The 16,930-nt window shown below is 42.3% G+C and overlaps 1 protein-coding gene across 2 annotated transcripts in view; it reads right to left on the minus strand.

Annotated features, from left to right (window-relative positions):
* The window catches only part of CEMIP (cell migration inducing hyaluronidase 1), a 107,570-nt gene that overhangs the window by 15,654 nt on the left and 74,986 nt on the right, over nt 1-16,930 (minus strand). For both annotated transcript variants that reach the window (XM_026042465.1, XM_026042464.1), the window contains exons 12-19: nt 16,324-16,499; nt 15,547-15,756; nt 9,608-9,813; nt 6,684-6,753; nt 5,792-5,920; nt 4,997-5,082; nt 2,035-2,166; nt 15-50 (exon numbers count right to left, since the gene is read on the minus strand). In XM_026042465.1, the coding sequence (XP_025898250.1) occupies nt 15-50; nt 2,035-2,166; nt 4,997-5,082; nt 5,792-5,920; nt 6,684-6,753; nt 9,608-9,813; nt 15,547-15,756; nt 16,324-16,499 (1,045 nt within the window). The remainder of the gene's footprint in view (nt 1-14; nt 51-2,034; nt 2,167-4,996; nt 5,083-5,791; nt 5,921-6,683; nt 6,754-9,607; nt 9,814-15,546; nt 15,757-16,323; nt 16,500-16,930) is intronic.

Consider the following 16,930-nt stretch of genomic DNA (forward strand, 5'->3'; position numbering starts at 1 on the left):
CGCGTGCCACTTACCTTGCCAAGGTCAGGCCAATGCCATTGTCAGCAAACCTGCAAAAAGAAGAGAAAAGTGGATTTTTTAATCATCTCCAGATAGAGCAACCAATGTAATAATGTGGACAGCATCAGGGCTTAATTAAAAAGACTTCTCATGAGGCAACTCAGGCTTTTGTAGATGTGTTTCTGTACAGCTTCGGAAGATCCTTTTTGGCAGATCTTGCAGCATGAATCATAAGAAGCCGCAGTCATGCTCTTGCTTGATAGCTCCCAGTTGAGGATAAGTCTGGATTACTGGGCACAGTTCACTTTCTTGAAAAAGCCTTTTCTCTGTATCTAATGTTAATGCTCTTTTCACTGTTAGGTGAAAAGATAATGCTTATCTCTCACTCCAACTGCCTTCTTTTATTTCATTACGCTTGGCCCTATGCACATCTTTTTATGATTCCCTGTGTTTATGTATCATACGCTACTACTACCATGAAATCATTGCACAAGTGGCAGGGTTACATAAGCATTTGAGTCTGGCTTCTTTTTTACCATCAGGAAGATGGATGTCAGATATTCCTTACTTTGGTAAAAAAAAAAAAAAGATTAAAATGTCCTCCAGTTTTGTTGAAATTYCAAAGCTTTTACTGGAGGCAAACCACAAATGCAGATCCAATTTATGTATATATATGCTGATCCAACTCTGACTTGCAGGAAAGCTTGAATTAATATGATAGTTTGTGCCAGTTTGATGGTATTTGCACAGCAGTGTCATTCTTACATTTCTGGAACTGCCCTTTCCTGCACAGCAAAAACCTCATTGTTGAGCCAGACGGAGAACACCTAACCCTGCTTGTCCTGCTTCTGTCTCTAGGTGGCAGCCCCATTACACACTATGTTATTTCTTCTCGTTTCTCCAGCCCCATAAACGCWCAGTGTGCTTTATATCCTGCATATGACATGAACATTTGTTTTGGTAATGTAATACATCAGCCTTACTGCAGCAGCAGAAATGGAAATCACTGTGGCTATAAAAACAATTACARATTGATGGCTGCTTCCTCAAATTCAGATACACTTCAGGTTTACTGCTAGAAACTGATAAAACAGAGTACTCAGAGTACTCAGTATTTTAGCAGCCTTGGTCCACCAGCAGCACAGATGTCTCCATGCCATGCGACTGAGCTGCAGGAGCCGCGCTTGGTGCCTGTGGAATRCCAGACATTTCTGGTTCAGAAGTTCACAGGCAGCATAAACAGAAAGCTGACTTGGTGTTACGTTTCTGGCCCTTTCGTGACGTTCTCATTCTTGCCAACCTCACAGGTTGCTAAAACCAGCTTCTAGCCAGTGGCTGCTGTAAGAGGCTTGGCTCATCAGCTTTGGCCCACAATTGGACGCTCTGTGGTGGTGTGATAGACATTCATACTAGCRTTATCACAACATGCCTTGTAAAGTAGCTTTTCCCTTTCTTTCCTCTTCTTTCTTCAGGGTTGATATCAGTAGTCTGGCTCAGGGAAAGAAACTGTAGATCAACTGTTTCCAAGTGCAAAGCAAATACCTGTTCTGACCAGCACAGGAAGCAGCCCTCAAAGAGTGCACAATATGCTCTTGCCCAGCTTCCCTCCCTTGCTGCTGGGATGCATAGTTTTATGTCTGCTTCGTCAGGACTAGCTTATTCAGCACAACAGTGAACCACATAAAATTGATCTGTGACCAGGCTTAGCTATGGCAGGTGGTTGATTTTGCTGCTTTCTTTTTAAAGCACCTCATTTTTCATGTAAAAACTATTTAGGTATTTGCACATGTGTGTGCATGTGTGTTGCGAACTTTGAATGCTGGTCAGAGTTACATGGAAAAACAGTATGAGGGATCTTTGGTTCAGTCAAAACAGGTTTCGTGTAAAACAATTCCTATGCTCGCTTAATGTTTCATCTTGACTGGAATCTTGTCCATTTGAAAGGTGCAAAGTCATATTAATAGTCTGACCCACTGCTATGCCTGCCATGAACACCAGGCTGAACTGGTAGAGTTGAAATAAGGCGAAACTCACTGGCAGTTGTCCAGCCACACATCTCCACCCCGCAGCCAGGCCCCGTGATCCTGGTTCTTGTAGGCAATAAAGCGTTCAATTATTGCAGGTTCCCTGGGCTTCAAAGGATCAGCATCCTTGTGTGGGCTGTATCTGCAAGCAGAAGAGGAGAAGAAACTGTTGGTGAAGGAAGGCAACCACGCTCAGTGCACAGCCCTGCTCCACAGCCCCTTGTTAAATGTCTGGTTTCTGCTCACTCGGGAGCAGCTCAAGCTGCCCATCTAGTCATGATGGTCTAGACAAGAGCCCATCTAGTTAGGTACGTGGGGAGCAACGGCCAGACACAAGGGCCAAGGAAAGGACGGGCCAGGCCGGGTAGCCTGTGAAAGACTCGCTCCAAGTCTCCTTTCGCCTTTCCGTTATTGTATTGCTGACAAATTGCTGAGCGCATGGGAAGTTTATATTGCTCCCAAAACACTGGGATATTTTTTTAATCCTTTGTTGTTATCCTTCGGCATATTCTTGTTTTCTAGACAAATATCCTTTCATTTCTTTTTTTCCCTTTTCAGCATTCTTAGCCTTTATCCTTGGCTGTATTGTGGCAATGAGCTTCACTAGCAAATTTTATTCCTCCTTCACTATTCCTGCTACACATTGCCCAGGACACACACATGAGATTTATTAGCTCTGAAGCTCTCAAATGTGATGAAACATTGGCGTGATGAAGGGAAAAGGCAGCTAGGAATGGAAGCTACCAGAGAGCGATCCCCCAGCTACTGCCCGTCAGCCACCGGTGACAGGACCGGTGACAGGACCTCAGTGAGGACCTGGTGCTCCGGCTGAATGGGGCATTTCCTCAGTCCTGAGGGGTAGCTCTCCCTTTCACTACTGAAGGAGCATCTTAAATCCACACAACACAGCTTAGARAACCTGACAAATGAGTATCCAACTCATTGCCAGCAACCGATGGTCCAGAGATTAAAATTCATTCCTAACAAATGGATAGTGAGGCCAAGCTGTCAAATTGCTAACAGATATTCAATAGCATTTTGCTACGCTTAATAAACCATCATATCAATATAAAACTGAGCATCAGGCTGATAGTGTTCCAGTAAATGAATATTGCTTTGGCAACTTCATCAGGATGAATCTGCTTCTAGTGAGAGATTTAGGATCAGCCCTCGTGAATTCTGCAGATACTGTTAAATACAGATAAGACGGATTCCAGATTCAGTCACACACACGTAAACCTGGAGAAACGCTACAGGGTGCAGAATATAGCCCAGGTATTTAACCCTATAACTGAATGCAGAATAATCTCACCAGCTTCGTAGCTGTCCAGCCTTCCTCAAAGTCTGCCCTGGCCAGGGCAGCTATTCACTGTTCCATTCCAGACATGTGAAAAGCGCACAGTGGTATAAATAATCTGAGCTGCAACCTGCAGGGTAATCGCCAAGCATAAACATGACTGTATTATAAATTGCTTAGCTTCCAGGGGTCATTCCTGTCCTTGTATGGCAAGACATAAATGCCTTTCGTAATCACTTACTGTGCCTATGGCAGGAGGCAGTTACCCAAAGCGCACGTTCAGCTATATGGAAAAGTGGCATTGGGTTCCCAAGAGCATTTGGAGGTACTGGCAGAGCAGGCTTCTCATAATAATTTAATTTCTTATCAATTGCTTTTATTATTTTACTGTAGATTTTTACTATTGAATTAATTTTTATATTTATTAAAACAGTAGAATAATATGAATAATATAGACTTTTGACRGCCTGTTAGCATCAGCAATGAAGCTGGGCACCTGGGTGGTGTGTATTGCAGGAGAAAGGGCACTAGTGACACCTAAAGGCTGGCTGCGTTCCCCTGGGCAGGAGGACATCCCACCAGTGCAGTGTCCCCCCAGTGTGTGACTGCAGCCAGGTGGGTAAGCAGAGCCCCAGGGATGTAAGGGGGGAAAAGGAAGAATAGGCAGCGGTCCCCTCCTCCTGCACAGACATCTACAACACATTGCTGCTCCTTACAGGGCTATGTCCCAAAAGCAATGCAGGGACAATGCAGATGGGATGTCACTGAAGATAACTGGCCTATTAGGAATGAAAACTGTGAAACCTGAGAATGTTTAAATCATTTTCTCTCCCTGGGATCAGTATCTTAGCTAACAAGCAGACTCAGCCTCTAATGAGATAAAAGGGTACAAGTGGAGCCCTTATGCTATTCAACTTGCCTGCAAGAAGGCCTTTTGCTTACATCAGCCTGCTCTCTGAAGTCAGCATCAGCGGTGTGGGAAGCAGAGTGGGAATTCTCGGGAGCCACCGAGCTGATACATTAATATAATACACTAATGTGATACACTCTGGAGAGTAGTTTTTAGTATTTCTGAACGGTTCTGTTATGTTGCACAGAGGCCCTGCATGTCTGTGGGGATGAAGGGCTGCTCTAAGCATTCAATCACAGTTGTAATTATTCTTACAGCATCAGATTTTGGAACTAGGCAGAAATCAGGCATTAAAGTGTAAGCTCCATCATAAAGCATTCCCTGTCCAAGCAGGTCCTGAAAAAATGAAGAAGCTGTACAGTTATCCCAAGAAGTATTTAATTTCCTATTCCTGAGAAACTCTTGCAACAAGTCCTGCCCAGCAGGGTTGCTGACCAGACTTTTAATTTTCTTGCTCATCTACAAAGGAATTAATAGACCACCCTCGATCAGATATAATATCCATGACAGCTCAGAACTAAAAACCAAGGATGAAAATATAAAAGCGTGGGTGCTAGAAATCCTTTAGGATAAGAAATACAGAAGGCACAAGGTTAGAAAGCGATAAATCTAAGTGAAGACCTTTCTCCACTGAGAGCTTGCTATGGTCCCACCACAGAGACATTGCAATGATTCTCATCAGCTTCCATGGGAGCAACTTCATAGCTTTCAGTCATTGCTATAGAGAATTATTTTTTCTCAAGAAAATTGTGCAAAACACTTTACCTCCCAGAAATCAGAGTCAAAATAGGTCTTTTATCCTTGGCTGAGGCTGGAGTAGTTTTAACACCATTATCAATTATCATCCCAGCCTAGAAGAAAAGAGAAATGTAATGTTAGAGTATTTATATATGATACAGTTCTTTCCATTTCCAGTTGCTTCACATTCCAGTCACTCACAYTGTCCTAAAAACTGCTTCTGTTACCAACATGTAAAACTACAGGCTGCCCATACTGCCACAGCATAATCCCCCTGCCCATCCACACTGCCTCAGATTTCCCCAAACTGCACCTTTCTGATAGCTCTGCTTTTTCACATACACATAAACAGCTTGCAGCAGTCCATAGCACTGGGTAACAGATGCAAGCACAAGTTCTCCCCAGCCAGCCCCACAACGTGGCACACCAAGGAAAAATAAGTAAAGAGCTGGAGAAGGTGATTAGGCAGCTTGGCCCTCACTTATCCCCCTGGAAGTCATTCAGTTAATTGCGAACATTGGCAGTTGAGGTCTGTAATTAGACACGCTGCCAACAGATGCTACTGGGGCACTATTTCAGGAAAGCAGAGGCAAAGAAACAACCAAATGAAGAGAAGAGCCTATCTCRGTGCCCGTAAGTCCGGGACTGGCTCCCGATGTTTCTGCGCCAGATACTGGCTGCTCTGTTCACAGACACAAATGAACTTGCAGGAACTCTGGGTGAAACAGAAAGCCCAGGCACTAATTGCTTGCAGATAGAAAAAGCTGGAGCAAGAGGAGAGTGGTTTTTGGAGAGAAACATTGCCGTTGCGTGCAGGCTYACCCGGTAGTTGGAGTGCGCGCGGTTGTTGGCGAACGTCCCCATCGGAATGTGCTCCGAGTAGCCAGGCGAGTACATGCCAGCCGAGGGCCCTGTGGGCACGTGGTGCAGGACGAACCAAAAGCCTGTTTCCTGGGAGAAAAAAAGAAACATTTGAGCCTTCGCTTGAACCTCAGCAGTTTATGTGAGCCAAGGGACTTATCAGTGAGTACACAAAGCAAAAGCCAAATGATTTCAGGTCAAAACACAGCTAGCAGCATTGACCTGTATGGTCATGCAGTGGAAAGGGGAGCACGCGTGCACATGATGCACAGACCTGACCAGTGTTTTCAAGATGCTTTAAGTTAAAGTCAAACATCTATATTGGAGCTGTAAGCAAGCCTTTCAAAAACCATAGCGTAGACATACACTGATGTCCTCCTATCGCTGATTTGGAAAGACTCTTTGTTTAAGGCTTGGTTTGCTTGTTTATTTGTCTTAGCAGAAAAATAAAAGCTCCTAATGTGACCAAGGATTCCTGTGGAATTAGCATTAGTGCTGATTGATTGACATTTCAGAGCACCATTACTGTACTGCAATCAACAGAATCATTGCCAAAGACTTCGCTGAGACTATGCAGTCAAATTGATTTAATTCATTCAGGCTGCGCCCTGTGTAAAGATAGAATTTTTGTTAAAGCAGGCCAGCTCTAGAAACAGCAAGTGACAGGAAGTTCAGAGCAGAAGGAAAAGTATTATTTTTTATTGGCAGCATGGGCTACGTTAACATGTGTCTTGATCTGGGACTTTCAAAAATGCTTGAGCAACAGAAGCAAGTTTTATTCCAGTAAGAATCTCAGCCTTGCAGGGCTGTTACAGTTCTCATTTTTTACCAATTAAGAAATTTCTGCACTCACTTCAGATCCTGCAGCTGCACAGTTGATAAGGTTGTTGTGTGGGTTGGCTATCCAGAAGGTGGATACAGCACTGCAGATCAGAAAAACAAAACAAAACACAAAAAATGACATGAAAATGACACCTAGAGCACACACAGAGGGGTCCATGTTCAATCTCATGAGGCACGAACAGGTATGATAACTCCTCAGATAAGGGGTTCTCCCTCAGGGGAAAGGGACTGCTTCTTTTCTCTCTCCTCTCACACCACATTTGTCCTCTATAGTTGACAGAGAACATAGTCTTATCTTTTAAAACCCCAGGTATTAAATAAGGAATTTCTACTGCAATTCSAAGCCTGTTATGAAGCTGTCAGACATCAATTATATTTTATGATAAGGTAAATATGTWGTTGCACAAGCTACAGAAAACAACCTTGTCCCCAAATAAGCCCTCAGGTTCATTAGAGACTTGTTTAATCAAGGGACCTCATGAATTGTCTTCAAGGGCTTTCCAAGCATACCCTGGCAGCTGCCTTTTCCAGGGGCTGCTGTGATTCATTACCTTCGTTTGCTTCCACCCCTATGCTTTTTTTTTTTTTTTTTTTTTCCAGGACAAAAAGGCTCCATTTGCCTAATGCACATAAAAGACACTCAACTGAAAGACTCACACGAAGGAAGAGTGATGAATCCATCATTGTCCATCCTGGGACATACAGTATTCATTAACTGACGGGCACATGAACTTTCAGGGGAAAATATTCAGTGCTGAAAAATGGCAGGCTTGCTCCCTAAATCTTGTGGCTGAGATGTGCCTTCCTGTCAGAGATGAACCTATCCAACCCTTATGCCTATTTTAAACGCTCTCCAAAGGACTTCCTGGGGGGTCTTAGGCAAGGGTCTTGAACCCGTCATGTCTCCACAGTGTCCCGCAATCCGGTCCACGCTCATTCCTCAGAGTCCTCTGCACTGGACCAGTTCCCGTGTCATTTGGCACAACCCTGTTTCTCCTTGTCAGCCCTTGAATTCTTTTATAAAGACAGACAGAGCACGTCCAAGTCGTCTAAGACTTTTTCAGAATACCTCTGCAGATCACTCATACCACTTTTTCTTATTGCAGTCTTCAGAATGATACAAAATGTGACCTCTGACTATTAAATGAATTATCGGTGGAAAATGAGCGCAATGGCTGATTAACTTGTATTTTATGAATGGAGACATGAAGTGTAATTTATAAACAAACACAGATGTGAAAAAGAGCATTGCATGAATTTCACCTTTTCCTTGCCAAAGTAAAAGCTAAAAATATGTTTCTTTGGACAAAACCCCAGTTTATTCAGAGGACAGAATGGGTGATATTGATAGTCTCAACAGACTCAGTTCATTGCCAAATAGAAGAAACCYTTAAAGATTTGTAGTTGTTAGCATCAACCAGTTTCTATCTGTCTCATCTTTAAGATGGAAGTCTGATTCCAGAAACTCTCTCATTGACATYTGTTGGTCAGAAATGAAGCTTTTATGGAGTAGATTTTTCCCCCTCCAACTATAACACTGTTAAATCAGAGAAAAGAAATGCAGCKTGTGGACAGAAGGAGTGTTCTTTTCACCCAGCATCTTTAATGTAGCCCCACTGCTCTTTGGCCTCAAGACAAACTCCACCATGGAAGCTCCCCTATATGCATATAGTCATGTGAAAATGATAAACAACCATGGGATATTCAGAAAGACTCTTTTGGAGGATTTCACAATATATGGCTGGGAGTCTATCATCATTGTACCTAAGTCTAGGATGAGTCAGTCGCAGAAAGAGCCATTGAGCCAGAAAACTAATTAGCTACCTCATGTGCAACAAAATGGATGGGTTCCCTGAGTAGTCAATAATTACCATATTCCTATAGGTTGTGTTCCCTGATTTTAGGAAAAAAATAGCTGAAAAAAATCAGGAAAAGGAGGGCTAGAATGTTTTATGTCAGGACCAACTATTGCTACAATATTTCTGACTTGCATTTCTATAACCTGTTCCTAAAAACTAATGCTGATGAAGAACCCCTGACTTGCTCTGAGAAGGAATTCTAACATTTAACTAAGCAGTCAAGTTGGTCATGTTTTTCTTTTACTTCACAAGGCAACAGAACTGTAAAAGCAACTTGTGAAATCCCTTCTCATCACAAATGCTTCTGTAATCCTCATCTAAACCTCAGTTGGCAGCTCTGAAAAGATACATAAGAGGAAGGGATCTTGCAAGAGGTAAGATGAAAGGCAATCAGCATTTTTCAAGGTTTAATACAGAGTTTGTTGTGTATCGAAGTTTTGGAAAGTTCCCATCAAAGCATTTTCATGTGCTTGTGTATAGATAACCTATTAGAGGTCCTACAGACATATACAGTCTTTGATCTTTTATTACCAAATTCTAATTCTGTGATAAACTGAAACATTTAGTATAACCATTTGAGTTTCATTACACAGCATAGGTAAACGGTGCCAAATGAATGCAGAATGCCAGTACCGTATCATTAAGCAATGTCCATTCTCCACAAATAAGGACTGTGAAAGTAGGCAACATATTTGCAAAGCTAATTACTATTTGACATGAGCACAAGTGTAAGGATCCAGCCCATTCTGAACTCAGTGCCTAGYTACCAAGCCATTATGGATGTAAATGATTCCATAAGGTACAAGACATCACTATATTTTGCCAGGGTTATTATCAACAATGTCTGAGATAGCCACCAACTCAGCCTACTTAATGCTGAGAAGGAAAATTAGCCCTCACGTGTATAGACTTCTAAATAACAGCAGCAGAAGGATCCCTCAGAGACAGCGTTCTCAACTTTGGGGAAAGCAACCTAGACTTCTGAAGGTGGTTATACAACCCTATACACAGAATGCTGCATTTCATAGCTAAGACTTCAAAGAAAAAGGGAAAAAAAAGAAGGGTTCCCACTCACCTACAGTCCTGCCTGGGCTTTGGGATGTACCCTGGGTAAGCTCCCTCTGTGATCATCTTGCACATCCTGCTGTCTCGGTCAGAGGGGAGCAGAGTGCTAGGCTTCACAAGCAGGCCAAGGCAATGGTCAAATGTGTTGCGTTCTTCAGGTCCATCCTCGGTAAAGAAGCAATGGCCCAGTGCGTCATAACCCACAACATCCTTCACCTGCATGTACAAAGCAGAGGTCTGTGTTCAGGTTTCACCCTTCAGGAATTGTGTAATTATAAGAAACTTGTAGTAACAACATAAAGGAACCCCAGTACCTTCTTGAACTAAAGGTATACACACAAAAGCAGAAGCAAGACCAATTCCTGATTTAAGAGTATTTTGTCTAATCAATGGCTTAGACTTCAAAATAATTAGAGTTTGTCATCACTTGCTAATTCCATTCTTCTTTTGTCTGCCTTTTGATTTCACAAATCAGAGATTATCTTTGCATGAGACCGGAAAAAACATGGAGAGCGGATGCATGAAGGACATGAGATGATTAAATCACATCTGGGCTTATTCATCTTCACATGTAGTTACATGAGCAGCTACGTAAAATGCATCTGAAAAATGCAGCTGAGCTGAAAAAATATTTTTTCAGGCTATCAGAGAGGTGACAAGTTGTTTTCCAGACAGGCTGGCTTGTTTTAGGTTTGACCTGATCCTTTTTTTCCAAGTTGTTGACAGAAGCTTTTTTTTGACCTTGAGACAAATCAGCTGGTGTTAATCAGTGCAGTTATGTTTTTAGTCTGAATGCTATTAACATTGGAATATTGTTGTATCTGACAGAACAATAGCTGTCAGTCCAGTGAAAAATCTGAGAAAACAATTTCAGGACCAGGTATATGACTTTGAAAACTAAGGCTAAGACTGGTTCCGAAACAGTCCTCAAACACATCGTGTCCCACAAGTCAGGTGCTAGTGGATTTGTCTGGGATGTGGAAAATTAATTTCAGGTGTGCACTGGCCAAGTCCTAGACATTGGAGGCCTGGCTCTCCTGGAGCCTCCCTTTGCTTTTCCCATCTGTCTTCATCCATCCACMACTTTGGACCTAGAAAACCTTTCTGACAGAATTTTGTTTGACACCAGTATCTTTCTATAGATGCTTCTGATGAAAGAGTAATTGCCAAAATGCAAAATATATATTAAGCTGGAAAAATAAAGCATATTCTTGAAGGTGTCATTGAAAGACCTAGACTTCCAGATGCCTGAATTATTTCTGTAAACAGGACTGAGACTGTTGTCTATTTGTCTCAAAGTTGGAGCACCAATTCGGAATCAAATCCCAGGGCTAAAGCTGAAATGGYTACAGATATGTTTTCACATAAGAAAGAGAGCTTTGCTTGCCAAATTCATTACAGGCTTACATCTGCACACACATCTACTATGCATCAGCCATGCTCCAGTGTAAATATTCAACTCTCTGAGCACAGGTCACCACAGTAAATTAAACACAGCTAAAATGCTCTGCAAAGTGGTTCATTCCATTAAACTACCTAACTGAAATCCGCTGCTGACTTCTCTGATTTAATTAGTTGGCTTTCGTGAGGTCAAGGCTTCCTTATTTAGGTGCAGTATATAAGTACTAGACTAAACTGTCCGTCCTTAGAAGCATGAGCTTTCCTAGCCTTGCAATTCTAAAGGTTCATGGGATAGGAGAACATTTCAGGAGAGTGACCTATTTTCAGAAGAAATATTCCAACATGTGGAGGATGTCTTTTAATCACAGAGCTGCAGAGCTGCACGGAAATAGCCTTCTAAACCTATTAGTTTTCTCCTAAACAACAATACAATTGGAAAGACATGTCAGGAATGGTGTTGCAACATTCAGGTGATGAAAAGGCGCTCCTCAAAGAAATGCTCACCCTTGCTAATGCCATGAATCTTTCCAGCCAGCACAGCACTGCACTGGGACTGGGACGTGAAATACTGTGGTGATTAGCTTCTAGCTGGGGCAAAGCCACCTCTGTGCATGTGGAGCAACATCACAGGGGAATAYACCTCATGCAGTAAGAGGGGAATGAGGCAGAGAGAGGAATGGGGACTAGCAGAGGGTCTCAGCTAACCACTTGTAGTTATCCTTCATCCCTGACAGCCCACAGAGCAGCACTGATTTATCAGCCAGKGACCTGGTCCTTAATGTGTCTGTCACCCTCTGTTTGATTAACTTCTGCTTTGGTCAGCTCAGAGTTAGTTTCCTGTGCTTGTTTTCATGCAGAAGCCCAGTACTGAAAGGGCTGGATAGCAAAGAGCTGCTCATTCCAAAAGCACTTTTCCAATGAGTTTAACTTTGGATTTGATGAAAACCTTCTTGATAGTGCAGAATCTTACTTCAGCCTTCAGTAATTTATGGCTAGGTTATGCCCTCTGTGGTAAAACAACTGACATGTAGCATAGCTGGATTACTAAAAGCAGATACCACTGTAGTGCTTAGATAGCAAAACCTCTTATTCATAGAATAAGAGGTTCTTATCCCATGGATAAGTTCTCTGCTGGATCCTGCCTGTCTGTTTATTGACCTTCATTTAATTTCCTTCCCTGATGACTGTCTCTGTTTTTGCTTGCACACTAGAATCCAGTTGAGACAGTGGGAATCAGGGCAAAGTTTGATCCCTGGGAGTGCAGTGGTATAACTAGGTGGTTTTATGGCCCATGTATTATTAAAAAAAAAAACATTGTGAAATTATTGACATTTTCAAACAGTAATTACGGTGAGAATTTCTGTATTTTTTTTCTCCAGAAGGACCCCCTATGCCTTACTCGGTGAATAAGAGGTTGCAAACAAGTACAGAACAGTGTAGTAACAGAGGTGAGCTACTGATGGGATAGGGACTATTAGCAACCCTGTAAAGGTCCACAGGAAAAAGCAATTTGGCATCAGGAATACATAGGACTTTGTCTTTCTCCTAGTGTTTTCAGTGTATTTCTAAAGCTTGTTCAAAGAGTACAAAAAGTTTAAGTGCCAAGAGAAAAATATCAGCCAAGCAAGCAGAAGAGTCTGTATGTAAATTACTGCTTTAGTGACAGGTAAACTAAATGATACCCCTCTGCCATCTGTTAAACTGTTTCTACAGGTACTTCAGTACACTCATGTGAGAAGCCACTTTGAAATGAGTGACCTGAAGTCAAATATGTCCTTGAGTGCTTTATTACGCTGCAATTTAATAGACCAGAAAGATTTTGGTATGTCTGTTTCCAAAGAGTGGTTCACACACACTGAGGCAAAATATTCTGCAGTAGGTATGTTTTGGATTTGTCCGAGCTCAGAGGGAATAACTGTTACCTGCGGGGATGCAGAGCTCAGTGCTGTTTCTACAAATGATCCTTGTGCATGTAGAAACAGGTAGTGTTGCCCAAGTAAGGGGTTAAGAAGCAATTGGGAAATAGATGGAATAGTAATAGTACTCATCACAGATCTGTTTTGGGGACTGTGAACATATTTAGGGCAGGAGGAGGAGGAACGGAAGGAAAATAGAGCAGGAAAACAAAGGTGAGGTGAATGCTGTGGGATTGTCTGATGAATCAAGGGATGGAACTGCTGACTGCAGATGTCTATCACAGAGCAATGAAATGCCATTTAACTGATGCAACCTTTGGGGCATTCTCTTCTATGATGCAATGGGACAAACATGGTAAGGGTGCTTAATTTTACTGGAGCTTTCGTTTCAGCTGAAGGCAATAATTGGTCAAAATAAAAAAATATGTTAAGTATAATGGGTATAGTTTAGTGCTTCCATATTATAATACATCATAATCATCAGGGATTAAATTCTTGATCAAGATTTCAGATTGTATATCCCAAGATCTAAGATTTCTTTTGAGTGTCTTGACATGGAGTTGAATCAAGATCCTTTAGGGAGTTGTGGCTGTTGAGTAACAGCAGACGAATYAAGCTCCTTTCATCACTTACATCAGTTTGTCCAAATTTCACCATGCCATCTTGGCTGGAAAAGCCTGAGAACATGGATTCCTATAATATTTCCAAGTCACAGTGACACAATTGTCACTTGGAGAAGGCACAAGAGACAGAAATATTTCCAAATGCTCTATATAAACTCTACCATCTGACCCATAAGAAAAATACCAAGTGTGGGTATTTGTGCTGGCAAGTATTAGTCAACAGAGAATTAACATCATGAATTAGGTTTGGAACTTGGGCTTAAGCTGGGCCTTCAGCAACTCAACAGCTGTGCAATCTAGTATAGCCAGAGAATGTGTTTGTGGTACCACTGTTAACTGCTTTGCTATTATGCAACAGACAAATCCTGGCAATTTTGCCTTTCCACTCAATATATTAGCTGTGTTGGTGCTTTTGAATCGGGTGGGAAGTTGCTAAATGACATTAAATGCCTTCTATAATTTCTATGATTTTTTTCCCCAGACCTCAAGGTCATTGGGTAGGTTTCTGGGTTCATGCTAAAAATTTAGAAGGACAGAGGTCAGAAACAGGACCTCAGGTTCATAAATAGCGGATAAAAGCTGTTCTGCTTCTTAAACTGCAATTTCAAAGTCCTCTCTTTAGCTTCAATGTCTTCTAATTTTGTCTGTGGTTTCCCTTTCCAGTACTGCCACTTTCAGAGGCTCCATCCTGTGGTCCTTGCTAACAAGMATACTCTATGACCATGTTCATCAGTAAGTAAAGGACAGAAGTCATCTCTCAGCCAGAAAATGAAAATGAATATTCCCTCCCAGAAAGCTCAAGCACTGTAGACTCTCATGGGCTCTTACTATGATTTAATAGGGTAACTTCAGAGCAGTGACATGGCCATGAATTCCAAATGCTCAGAGACCATCCAGGTTACACTTGCCAATAATGTGTCTTCTGGTCAGACTCTCTCATATACAGACATATGGAAAACTGACATATACATATACTCAGGACAGATTACTGTACATTTCCCCAGGATGGGTAAAGATTTCTCTTTTATCACATTAATTTCATGAATAGACCTGGTTGGATATACAGTTTCACTAAAAACATCCATGCTGTAGTTTTTAGAYCCTGATTTAGTTACTGTAGCCGGATGGGTGCGCTGACAATGTGTCCTATCTGCAGCTTCTCATGGGTGGCTTTCAAGATACTCTTTTGAAACAATGGAAAGCTCAAGTTGTCAGAAAAATAGGGAATCCAACCAACACAGCTGATCTGGGTTTGAGAAATGCTGAAGGAACAACCGTGCTCTGGAGCATATGGAGGGGGAGAAACAGGGAAAAGCATTTGGAGGCTTTATGCCAGTCTCTGGGATGTTCAGGGTTTTGGCACAGCTCAGAAATGTTTTCCCTCACATCCTTACTACCAAGACAGKGTCCTGACATTTGGGATAATCTGAATGTGTTCTTACCATCCTTAGAGTGCTGCAACTTGTCTGACAAGTATATGACATTTTATAGATACATCCTAAAGGATTTCTWGTTCTGGAAAGCAAGTCTGACAAATTAGGCTCTGTATAATACTTTGCATGGCACTGAAGACACAATTCTTTGTTACAGCCAAGTCAAATCATGCTTAAACCTTCTGATTATCCTCTTTAAATAGCAAACTCTCTTTCTATAGATAGATTCARCTACTCATTAGAGATGGGCTGGTCCGCAGGCATCTCTGCACACAGAGAAAAGCTCTGCCTACTCTGAGTCACACATAGGCAATAGTGCCACATCCCCACACTGACCTCCTCATTCTTAATGCAGGCTGAAAAACGCCTAGGAGATATATATATATATCTCCTATGTACATATATATATATATATATATATGTATGTATCTCCACATATCAGGATGGGAAGAAAAAAACAGACATTAGATATAGCAGTAAAATTCATGACCCTGAAATAATTAGTCTGTATTCATGACATAAGGAAATAATTTGACTTGTATTTTAATCTGTAAGGTAGACATAGGAACTTCTTACCAGTAAACCATTGGATCCATGGACTGTGACACAGCGGGAGAAGGTGTGGTGAATGGAGACGTCCTTCACGTATGTTGGAGGGTTGTAGCCTCCCTTCTCGTCCACATCTCCAGCCATATGGAAATGAATTGGGTAATGTCCCATTGTCTGCTGGCCCATATATTTCAATTCTAGACCTTCAATATGTGTAGCCTTAAAACCAAGACCAATCTGGAGAACAATGGAATATTAGTCAAAAACCATAGAAGACTTTTGGGAGTAAGAAGGAGGGGAATACAGAGATAAATATACTTGAAGTGTACCTATGGAGAAATGTATTGTATGGAAGGAACTGCATGGGTTTGGAGTGAGGGGAAAGAGGGTCACAGTAGCTAAAGGGGAATATTAGTTGCTCTGTTATCCCACTGCTGCTGCCATGGCTATATCTGACTTTGGTTTGCAAGGAAAACTGTTCMCATTTTATGTTTTTCACGAAGTTCTGGAGGTAAGCTCAAATCTAAACCCTTGGTCAGAGCACCATAGAATTTGAGGAAAACTGGACTTGGGCTATAGAGAYTGTATCTCAGCCTGCCTGGCTGTGCAACATCTGTAGAGGTGTGAGGTGAGCTTCAAAGCAGGGGGAACAGCAGCAGGGTGGACCTGCTGTGCTTCAGGGAGAGGCTGTTTTCCCAGCGGGCTGACRCGAGGAATTCCTTTCTTTCAGCATCCTGGCTTCTTCGGTGCTTGCAGGTGTGGCTGTGTGGGGAGCAAAGTGCAGAGAGAGGGTTCCAGCCCTACCTTGATGTGTCCCCCAAAGGTGTCGAAATCGAAGAAGGAGCACAACTTGCTGCTGTACTCGTAGCACTGCCCCTCCATCTCGCCCATGATCACGACGTTGCGGCTCAGCAGCCCCACTTCTGCTCTCATGTCGACGCCATCGATGACTTCTCCAGTGTGGAGGTACGTGGCTTTCCCTGAGGGAACAAGATCCAGTTTCAGAGTTAACGCTGCCAATGCTGCYGGTTTCCCTTCATACTTCCTGCGGTGGAGTTAGTGTGATCATGAAAAGAGTAATTGAATCAGCAAAAACTGTTGGCTGACTCCTCAAAGGAGGGAAGCCTGCAGCACAGGTGTTACCAGGGTCTTGCTGAGATTTCTTCAACAGAGGAAGTGGGGTTTTTGGTCTTAAATTGCTTCATTTAGCTAGGGAGTTAAACCAGCAGTTTGTTAGACAAAACATACATCCTCCCTCGAACAGGGACTGTGACCACTGGGGAATTTTTCACATTGGTTTGCAGTCAGCTGCGTATGAATGTTCAATGCAAAGAAATTTGCTGAGGTAGCTACTGAGAAGTCCAAGGCCCCAAAGTAAGCAGAGAATTTTCTATAGTGAGACACTGGGGGA

Source organism: Nothoprocta perdicaria, unplaced genomic scaffold (genome assembly GCF_003342845.1).
Source record: "Nothoprocta perdicaria isolate Ctin4 unplaced genomic scaffold, notPer1 scaffold_302, whole genome shotgun sequence".
Lineage (NCBI taxonomy): Eukaryota > Metazoa > Chordata > Aves > Tinamiformes > Tinamidae > Nothoprocta > Nothoprocta perdicaria.